The sequence below is a fragment of the Excalfactoria chinensis genome, chromosome 3 (assembly GCF_039878825.1).
Source record: "Excalfactoria chinensis isolate bCotChi1 chromosome 3, bCotChi1.hap2, whole genome shotgun sequence".
In the NCBI taxonomy this organism is placed as follows: domain Eukaryota; kingdom Metazoa; phylum Chordata; class Aves; order Galliformes; family Phasianidae; genus Excalfactoria; species Excalfactoria chinensis.
This window is the reverse complement of record NC_092827.1, coordinates 69794727-69806127: the sequence shown is the minus strand read 5'-3', so window position 1 is coordinate 69806127 and position 11401 is coordinate 69794727. Positions and strand designations below refer to the sequence as shown.

Sequence of the window (11401 nt, the reverse complement as noted above, 5' to 3'; positions counted from 1 at the left end):
AAAATGTGACCATTTTCCTTTATAATTTACCTTCTCTTTGGAAAGAAGAACAAAAAAATCTCTTACTCAAGATATCAACAGACAGTTCAAAACAGTCCCAGTTAAAAATATTGGTATAACAACAGGAATAGCTCTTCCAAACATGTTCTCACAATGGCAGGTTTTGCAGACAAAGATGAAGATCTTTCTCAGTGTATGGATAAAGTAAGTGGGATAGCATCTGAAAGCTGCTGCTTATAACACAAGATAACATCTCCATTGGGCTACTACATTGGACCTACTTACTGCGTCACTGTGAATCCACTGAAACTGAAGTTACTCAATACCTGCTGTTCATTTTAGGAAAATAAATGAACAAACTAGCAAAATCAAACCATTCAAGTCAAGCTCTGACCACATTTGCATGTTCCCAATATGAATGTCAGACTAAAGAGACACTCTCCTTCAAACACTGAAGATAAGGAGTGGCTGAGAGGACATATCCCAAACATTAACTGAGGCAAAGGTGCATGTGTGAAAAAGAAAACAGAACAGATTTCAGTTGTTACAGGCTCCATACTTCAAGGCCAAATTTTCATTACTATGACTTTCTTTCCCCCTGGTATTTTGGCAGTATAAAAGAGCATTCTACTAAAGTATCACTCCAGCAACAAGAATCAGCTGATCAACAAGGATATGTCTTATGCCTCTTAATATGCAGAGAAAGGAAGATATTATTTTTATAATAAATATGTAAGAACACACTCGATGGTGTGGTTTAACCCTAGCAACAGCTCAGCATCACAGAACTGTTTGCTCACTCTCCCAAGGTGAGGAGGAGGAGAAGATTATTAAGACTCATGGGTTGAGATAAAGACAGTTTACCAGATAAAGCAAAAATCACACATGCAAGCAAGAAAAAATAAGGAATTCATTCACTACTTTGCATGAGCAGGAAGATGTTCAGAATCTCCCAGGAAAGCTGGGCTCAGCACATACAATGATTCCTTGGGAAGACAAAAGTCATCACTCTGAATGTCTCCTCTTCCTCCTCCTTCACCCCAGCTTTTACTGCTGAACATGAGGCCATATGGCACAAAACATCCTTTTGGCTAGTTCTGGTCAGCTGTCCTGGCTGTGCCCTCTCCCAGCAACTTGTGCACCTCCAGCTCCACACTGGCAGGGCAATGTCAGAAATACAAAAGACCTTGACTATGTATGCATTGCTCAGCAATAACATCACTGCTGTCACCACTATTTTCACCCAGTATCCAAACCCTGGCATCACATAAGCATCTTTAGAGAAAATTTGCTCTATCCCAGCCAAAACCACGACCCTCAACTACTTTAAAAACCCAATAGCAGCATTTATTCTTTTAGATTAATAACACAACACATACACTAATTCTGAAATTATTTACTCACATTATAGCAATGTTTATTGCCGTTCAAACAATTCTATAACGATAACAGCATAGACAGCTTAGCCTTTATTAAGCTGCTGATTAAAGATGATTCTTTTAGCGTAAAGTTAGACAGATATTTCAAAAATCATAACAGATTACAGATAGATCACTTAAAGGTAAAATGGGTTTTTTCTTTACAGTTAGAGATCAGAAAAACGAGACTTTCCTGCCATAATATTTTATGACATTCACTTTTAAATAATACTTGAGGCACTTTAGGGGATTGTTAAAAGCTATGAACAATGAGCTCACTTGAAGTTAAATCTGAAGAACAATCCTATGGTATTAACTGTTATTTATGATAGCGTTGCTATTATTTGCTTTTTAAAATCAAGGTGCCAGAAGCTTAGAAGTTTGTATAACACTGGTCAACTTCAAGATTTCTGAATGCCTGATAATAACTATGCTTCTCATACTTTTCACAAACAAAAGATTGTTTGTATATGAATCAATCCTCAGAATATAACTGTGAAATAGGAAGACAGGAAAGTATCACTGTACTTTATTCAGAGTAGAAACAAAGACTGTGATCAGCTGGAATTAAGCATGATACAACTGAACAGGCTCGGTCATCTCATTTAACGTTTTATCATAATGCAACATCGCATTACTCCAACACATCATATTCTTTTGATGTTTTAACTACCGCCATCATCACAAAGTATTTTTAAAACCTGAGTTGTTTTATAGACATAAAAACCAAACACTCAAGACCTAATTTTGGAGCAGACAGATTTGAGGAAAGGCGATCTGTTTGTACACCGGTTGTTCTTGGTAACTCAGTTTAAAACCTTTGCTGACTTCAAAGGAAAAAAACAAAATCACATGATATTTCTGTATGACATTGAGTTGCCAATACACATTCAAATAACAAAAGATCTGTTGAACATCAGTCCACAGTCAACAAGACATATGTGGCCCGCATTTCAAAGCCTTCCTAAGGATAAGAGGGCAGTGAAACTTCCACATCTCACCCTGCATATTGCTAGGACTAAGGTTTGTAAGGCATTCATGGTCCCATATACCTGGTACATCTGAAGTATAAGTCCCTTGATCAAAAATTAAGAACAATAAGACAAAATACTGAGCTGGATGGAAGAGAACTTCTCAATAGGAAGAATTTTCTTCTTGCATTTGAATTCATTTAGTTTGTTGGGGTAGTTGTGGTTCTGGGCTTTTTTTGGACCACACCAGTGACAAAAAAACAATAAAGCACTTCCAAAGAACACTAAGGGCAGTGATAAAGGATAACAGATGCCAATTCATTCTTCCTTCTGGCAAATGGACCATCAAAAGGAAATGCTTGCCTACATATCTCTCACAGTTATTCAGCATCATATCCCAGAATGGGTCCCAGCCATTTCTCCACTTCTGCCACAGACATTTTTTTTCTCAGTGCATAATCTTCCACCTGCAAAGGGAACACAAAACACAATAAAAATTTGGGATCTCTGGCTTTTTGTGTTGACAAAAGCTTTTGAAGCAGCTGGACAAAAGCTGTTTTTGAATGCTGTAACGCTACTTCAACAGACTGCGCGAGTTACCTGATCTTTACATATCTTGCCAACAGCAAAATATTTTGATTTGGGACTGGAAAAGTAGAGGCCAGAAACTGAAGAAGCAGGTGTCATTGCCAGTGATTCAGTTAAACCAATTCCTGAAAAAGAGAATGAAAACATACTTGTTCTCCAGATTGAAAATAAGCATAAGTTCAGAGTCTTTTTCTGTCAGACAGCTTCCAGCAAACTCACAATCAAGAAGCTTTCCAACGAGTTAAAAAGATAAAACTATTCTCTACTTATCCATTCCAAAGAAAATATATAAAACTTAACATATATTGCAGACTTTCATTACTCTTCATTACAGGAAAACCAATAGAATTTCTTATTTTTAAAGTTATCGTCTCAAGGTTACTTCAGACCAGGAAACACACAGCAGAATTTGCTTCTGTTTTGTCTATATATGGAATGTCATCTTGTAGCCATAAGGATGCTAGAATTTTTCTCTCTGTGTAGCAAAGCCCTGTTTGCATGCAATTTGCTAACTAAGGACAAAACTCCTTTAGCAAAACCATTGGAAGTATTTTGTATTTTTTTTTCCTTGCATGAGGAAAGCAACAATGGAAGAGGAATAGCAGCAATTTCCAGAACCATGTCAGTTCCATTTTACGTGCAGTTCTGCACACACCCATTCTTTGTTTTGCTGGCATTTCATTCTCTCATTAAACAAAAACAATTGAAAAGTCTCAGTAATGTTGATGTAGTTACCTGTTGTTTCCTCAATGTTAGCAAGCTTCCACATGGTGAGTTTTTCGGTATGGTCAGGCTGGCTTGGATAACCAGGAGCAGGCCGAATTCCTTCGTATTTAATCTTGCGCAGGTCAGAAAGATTTAGCTGCTCATCACTACAATAAGCCCAGAATTCCCTTCTAACTCTTTCATGGAGCTCCTCAGCAAATGCCTTGAAAGACAGGGCAAATATATACATGTCGTTTCCACAAAATAATATATATTTCTTTGTGGAAATTAATGCAATAGTTATTTGATGAAGATGTACAATGATAAAGACTTTCTCCTTGTTTCCACTTTGACTTTTTTAAGATCTTTTAATATTTTAACACTTTTTAAATCTTATAGTAGGTGAAGACTTTGATCACATTAAGATTTCCATAGCATGCTTATTTTTCCAGTTCAGGTGCTTCAGTTTTTTCTCTTAATGGTAGATAATTTTTGTTATCCTGCTTTAAAAACCTGCAGTTAAATAAGTATTTAAAGCAGTAACTAAAGAAAATGAAGTTCAGTATGTAATGGTAATTACATAGGTAACTATGGGTAGGTACATCATCAAAGCACTGAAGACAACAGGTCTAGTTTGGATATCTCCTCCAGATCTACCTATGGAATGCCACATCATTCTGGCCATACTAGTATCAGATGTAAGTACAGACTACTGCTCTTTTTCAGCATTGTATCTTTCCTATGACTGAAAGTGAGTGGCAGTTGTTTTGCACCTGTTCTTACAGACTAACACTACTCTGCCAGCAGTGGCTGCATTCAGGAGAAATTTCCACTTCAGTAAACATCCTTCAAAGGCATCAAAGAATTATTTCTAAAACTCTCATACAGTTTAAAATACACAACTACAGCCAATTCTACTTGTACTTGTACTGAAGTTCCTATAAATTTTGCACTGATTACTTAGGTATAAGCATGGTGGCGAGCAGACAGAGGTAGAGTTGGAGAGAAGGGACAGAACTTTCTAAACCACTTCAGTTACAGCTTTAAGAGCATGCCTGTTCAAGTCTAAGGTACATTGAATCAAAAGAGTTGTGACCTGGACACATCTCCATGGTTACCATTGAAGTTGAAAGCACATCAGTGCAGTGTCAAGTAACTCAAGAATACTGGGGTGTTCAGTCTGGGTCTGAACACTCATTCTCTTGTATGTGAAGCAATATTTGAAGACAGTTTTGTTTAAGCTGCCTTGTTTAAAAACATACTAAATTCTACCAATTATCAAAACGCCCATAAAGAAGTTGAAGTTTTTGCAGCTGGTAGGTACAGATGGCTCGGAAGAGAACTCTCCTCTTAAGAGAAGCTCAGTAGAACCAGTTCACTTCCAGATTTAATACAGGGCATGCACTAACACAACAGTCTAAGTCTATGTTAAAACCTGAAACAGCAGTTTGTCAAATCTAGAGCACAGAATATTTGCACGGAAACATGAGAAAACTTCATACCTCAGCCAGTCGATCTCCAAGTGCCTTTACCATTATGATATTGTACTCATCATCCTGTCTCCTAAAGTCATTGCATAACTCATCTACACCAAAGCAGGCTACAGCAAAAAGGCCTAAGTAGTCACAAATGCCAGAATCCAGTGGTGCTATGAAGTCAGAGAGACAGTAATACGGATCTGTACAGGCAGAATCTTTTTCAGCCTAAAGTGAAATAAATAAATAAATAAGCCAGAACATTAAAAGAATATATTATTAGTGCATTATTGATTCAGACACCAGTATTTTTAAGACTAAAGGGCCTGGGGCATTTCTGACATATACCTAACTAAGTCTTTGAGCCACAACAGCTTTCCTCTCCTTAAATTAGATGAAAAGCACTTCTATTCTTCTGAGGGTGTTTAGATCACTAAAAAACAATATGTCAAAGGAGGGAGATGCTGTACTGAACAGACACAGAGAGATGTTCTGGTTCTATTTACAGCTGGTAAAATTTAACAGCTTATTCTGCAGACAAAGTATTACAAAATAGCAAACACTCTTGTGCCAACCACTGGGGACCAAGAGGAATTTTCCATCTGTAACACTCAGACTCCACATTTGTCAACAAAATGGATAGCTGATGGATGCACCTCAACTATGCAAACTGCAGAACTCTTCAGCAGCTCCCACTATGGAATGCCTGTGAGAGTCTATAAACACTCCTTGTTTCTTATGCCACAAACCACATGCTCAATAGGTACAGAAAAAACAGCACTCCGGGAATTACGTTAGGACTGTCCGTGTACAAACTGAAACAAAATGCATCTATCACTACTGAAAAGTTAAACCCCAAACAAGGTCTAAGGGGGTTTATGCAAAAAGGAAAGACCCCATTCACCACACCCTTTCCCAAAATGGAAAAAAGGGAATAGAAAGAGGCGACTGAATGCTGGCAACACCATCAAACAAGAAGTTTCACATCTAACAAGAAGCTGAGGATGAAATCAGTATTTGTTGTAGGAACATAACTGCTGTTGAAAAAAAATGTGGGACGACTTACAAAGAAATAAAATTAGATCATAGCTATCACTTGACTGAAGAATCCTCTCCAAGTTTTCTTATTCTATGGTACTATTTCAGTGTTTAACAATGCTTTCAACCCAATCCCAAATATAGTTTAAAAAACAAAAACAAAACAACCGCCATCGCCTCTCACAACCAAAGATAAATGGCCAGTAAATTCTGTATACTATCAGGTTATAACAAGTACCATAAAACAGAAGACATTTTGTTTTCCTTCATTTGATCTCTATTTAAATTTAGGGTTCTTTTGTATTGATCATAGTTACAAGACTAAACATCTCTAGCTTGCAGATTCACATCTCATGCTTAATGATGGCATCATCATAGAGAGAACTCTGTGTACCAAGAGGAAGATTTTATATACAAAACACAAGACCATTATTCTTTTCTATTCTTCTTTGGAGAAGTCTCTGCTGGATCACTACATACACTAGACTGAAATACATTCAGCTAAAATGGGTGAAAGTCCAAAGGGATGGTACCCACAGTTATGTTGTTTCATGCTCCCACCTTCCCAGAAATCCTCAATGAATTGCAAACACACGAGATAAAAAGAACGGGAAAAGAAAATGTAGTAAACTTAATTTATGTGGGCTATTAAAATGTTTAACTAGGTAGTTAGGCCCTGGAACAGCCTCCCCTGAATGTTTCAGAGAACTGTTTATATAAACATCTGCCATGGACTTGAAAATACACTAAGATCAGTCTCTATGCAATGGAATACCTATTCCAGGGAGCTGGTAGATAAACTTTAAGCTATTTACTTCTCGGGGCAATTTTGCAACACTGGCACAGAGTAAGAATAATGTACTTCAAAAATTTGTTCCTGCCATATTTGATGACTAAATATGTGAACTATCAAGAAGTCAAACTGAAATGCAGGGAAGAAAGAAGCAGAATATCTGGAAAATGTACAAGTTATTAAAAAGAAAAAATGCAAATTCCAGTATGATTCAAGCATAAATACTTAAAATAATGATTCTCACAACTGCAATTAGCAGCAAGAACTGCCTCTTCATATGAAGATTTTTATATAAAAAATTAAGATTATCAGAAACATTCGTCTCCACTGAGCTTTAGTTTCCAGGTATTTTTATAAGAATTATTTTTAATCTTTAACATACCCAAACAGAAATTTAAGGTAGAAACCAGGGATGTTATTAGGTTCTAACTTAGCATGCAGGACTAACTTGATGAGTATATACAGCACAGTGCCTTAGAATGTTTAAATATTAAAATGAAGAGAGAAAACAGATTTGAAGCTGCCAAGTCTATGAAGCATTCTGTACAACTATTACAATGCAGAATACTGCAAATACTAAAATAGAAATACTTGGGTCATTACTAGCAAGATCTTGTTGTTACTGAAAGAAATGGCAAGACAAGTGCAGACAGATAATGGCAATTATTTACTGCACAGATTTTATTACAACATTTCTGTTCTATTCCTGCAATTCAGAAAAAAATAATCACTGTATTTAATAAGTGTTCTGTCACTTTACCTGTTGCCTCAGGCCACAGAATTTTGCTATTGGTTCTGAAGATCCCACTGCCTCTTCAACAGCATACAAATAGATATCATCTTGAACACTTCGAGCTGGCCAGAACCCAAGCACACCTCTGGCTTGTAATTTCTTTTGATTTATCAATATTTTCAGAAGATTTTGAGCATCGTTATAAACTTTCCGTGCTTCTTCACCTATTTAAAAAAAAAAGAGAGAACCTTTAGAAAAGGCAAGCATTCACAACCATGTGAACAAGACTAAGAATTACTTAAGATTGGTTCATTTTCCACAAAATTCTCTACTGCAACCATCTGTCAGCTACAGCAAACAGTGAGCGTAGCAGTGTGATAGTGTCTGAACAGCTGTAACAAGTTGTATGTCATAACAATATGCATCTCAAAAGAAATACTACAGTCATCACCATCCTAGTTGGGGCAGACGACTCAGAATGAAATGAGCAATAGGGAAAATGTGCATGCACCTATATTACCACAATGCAGTAGATCCAAAACATTTACTTCAGTTTCATCATGTATTCCAAAGCCTACTGAGTTGTATCAGAAAGAGAAAGAGCCCTCTTGATATCTTCATCCTTAACAGGGATATGTGCTAATTGCTCTGCTGCCATTTTCTGTCATTAAAAGAGCAACCCCTGTTTTAGCAGTGACTTCTAAATATGACTAAGCACCTTCCTGCCTCACGTGACAACATCAGTAAATGTTGTTTTACACAAATTACTTCAGTAATATTTAAGTGTCAATGATCATAGAATGGCTTGGGTTGGAAAGGGTCCTCAAGGATCATCAAGTTCCAGTCCCCCTGCCATTGGCAGGGTCACCAACCTCCAGAATGTATTTTCACCATTTCTGTCTATTTCAAAACATTGACAATCTGAATGCTGCACGTGCACAAAGTAAATGCAATTTACTTACTTACCTACTGTTTTATCATTAAAGACTTTAGGAAAACCCCGGTTGGGATATTTTCCTCTAAGCTGCCAAACATCAAAGAAAGGCTTCCAGTCGATGTATTCTATTAGCCTCTTCAGATCATAATCTTCAAAGACTTTCGTACCAATGAATTTTGGTTTCACTGTAGGAATCAGAAGTACAATCTGACATGAAGACAATTATTTAATACTGCTCTTATAATTGCTGCTTCCCAGCCTCCATCACTGCAAATGAACTCTTCTAAAGTAATTTCAAATTCTCAGTGTCACATCCTTCACAAGTCAGGCCATACTCTGGGTTTAAAAAAATAAAATAATAAAATAAAAAGTTCGAATAGAAAATGTAAGGTCTTTTGTACCTTCCTGTAAATCAACTCTTACTTAATGTTGGAATTCTCCACTTATTTAATGGGACAAAATATTTAATGTAAGACCATAAAATCAACATACCCATACCCAAAAGATTCCATAGGCCTGTGTCATACACAATTACAAATACCACTTTCTATTTACAGACATAATGCACTATAGTACTGTAAAATAGCTCTGACAATTAATATGGAATTTGTAAGAGCTTCTGCTACCATCACACATTGTTGTGTGTATGATCAGAACTGAAAGAGATATGGATCTATGATATGATACAGCTACAAGCTCTGTACTCGTTTTATCTCCGCTGCTCACTACTTTAGAACACAACTTTTATTAATATGAGCTACTGAAAATTAGCATTTCCTTGAAACTTTGCGCTGGTTTTCACTAGAATAGATATAATTCTCTTTGAAGCAGCACATGTGATACTATGTTCAAATTTCCTGTTTTATCCTTCAGATTCTCTTCCCCATTCCAGTGGGGTGGGAGTGAGTGAGCAGCTGTGCGCAGCTTAGCTGCCTAAGAGGGGTTAATCTGCAATAGTCTTGTAAATGAAGTGACAAAGCAGTCACCTGTTAATGCCACTACAGGAGGCACCTTCTTGTGGAAGGCTGTTTATATTTCTGGTGTTTACTATTAAAACAACTAAAAAGTTACAAGAGACAGGTAGAAAAAATGTCTACCTCTTCCTCCATTAAACTGTAAGCAGGAATTTGATAAAGTGGCATGTCACAACTTGTGTTGCTTGGAAGCAGTACGAGCCAATTCAATATTATTTTGGAAAGGGTGCATTACTCTTATTTTTGATTACGTGGGGTTACAGGTGATTCTGTTTTAGACGTTTTTTCCCAATTTCTTATTAATTTCTGTTTTGAAATGTTTTGTTGTTGTTTAATTACTGTGAAAAAATATAAAGTTGAAACGGACAGCAAGATAGAACTTAAACAATGGAAAAAAGTCTGCTCATACAGACATGAGTTTATTCAAGTTGTTACCCGATTTCTAACACAATGCTACTATGTCTTGAAGTTTAACAAAGCATCATCCAATTATCTAAATAAACAGACAAAATGAAACAAAAACATGACAAAATCACCACCTCTACCACCAACAACAAATAAACTCACCGGGTTTGTGGTCTGACAACCAGTCATTATGGAAACCTTTTCTTCTAGCTTGCTGTAGAGACAAGTACCTTCTTTCCTGTACATACATAAAGGTTACTCTTATAAAAACACCCATCTTTCTAACAAATTCTAATCATTGCAGTGGTCATACAGTTCTAGTAAAATCCTTCTAAAGGACAATTCTGAGAAAAAAAACTATTTTCAATTCCAAAAACTCCTAACTGAATTCACTACAAAATTCTTTTTAAATGAGAGTCTTGCACTTGGTGACCTCAGTCTATGTATGGGCTGATCTTATAAAAGACAGTCTTAAACTTGGCTGGACTCACTCTTCTGAGTAGGAAACCTCAACCTTTATCTCTGTCTATCAGGAGACCTTTGAAAAATAATATCACTTGCAGTTTGCTTCTACGTTTCCCTACAAAAATGACAAAACAGACAAAGTCTATATGTGCACTGCCACTCCCCACCTTTCATTTCTTCCTGCTTTCCCTTCGCTCTTTTAAAATTGCAGTCCAAGTTCTCTACTTCAAAACTGCTCAGATCCATAACCAAAACAACACAAACAACAGGAAAATGTGGTAGTGTGAAGCACTCAATAGAACCCAGTACAGGATCAGCAAAAGCAATTGGTGTCATTTTAGTTACCTCAGTGTATTTTCCTGTTTTCAGCTACTGCCATAGGAGAGCACTGGTCTCCTGAAGACTGGTTAAGCTGACATGACTGCCAGCCTCACAGAGATATCCCATATTTCAGTGAGTTTTCATTTCAGACCATCAAGAATTTGCCAGCAGTATGTTAGACTCATGAAGAATTATAGGCTAAATGTATGTGTATATATATATATATACATACACACACACACATATATATATATATACATATATATATACACACACATGCACGTATTTCTTCAAAATCAGCACAAGTGTACATCAAGGTCTTCATAAAGAGCTGAAACTCAGAGGTAGTAATTATATAAGCACCTACCACTTCAAACAAGAAAAAGAACTAGGTTAATTACATTTGTACCTTGAGAGACTCATAGTGCTCTTGCCTAATTTCTTCATATTCCTCTAATATTTCTTCAAAGAACTCATCCTTTACACTTTCATCTAAGAGCTGGGAGCACTGCAGAAAGGAAAGAGAACACACAAAGTACATACTATGAGAACACAGTATGAATTTCTGACTAAGGTAT

The 11401-nt window shown here is 36.6% G+C and overlaps 1 protein-coding gene across 3 annotated transcripts in view; it reads right to left on the bottom strand.

Annotated features, from left to right (window-relative positions):
• Nucleotides 1–1377: 1377 nt before the first annotated feature.
• MTR (5-methyltetrahydrofolate-homocysteine methyltransferase) overlaps nt 1378–11401 on the bottom strand; it is a 48692-nt gene continuing 38668 nt past the window's right edge. For all 3 annotated transcript variants that reach the window (XM_072333306.1, XM_072333307.1, XM_072333309.1), the window contains 8 exons: nt 11233–11331; nt 10200–10275; nt 8688–8843; nt 7749–7945; nt 5185–5385; nt 3713–3905; nt 2990–3102; nt 1378–2856 (listed from right to left, as the gene is read on the bottom strand). In XM_072333306.1, the coding sequence (XP_072189407.1) occupies nt 2770–2856; nt 2990–3102; nt 3713–3905; nt 5185–5385; nt 7749–7945; nt 8688–8843; nt 10200–10275; nt 11233–11331 (1122 nt within the window). In that variant the 3' untranslated portion in view covers nt 1378–2769. The remainder of the gene's footprint in view (nt 2857–2989; nt 3103–3712; nt 3906–5184; nt 5386–7748; nt 7946–8687; nt 8844–10199; nt 10276–11232; nt 11332–11401) is intronic.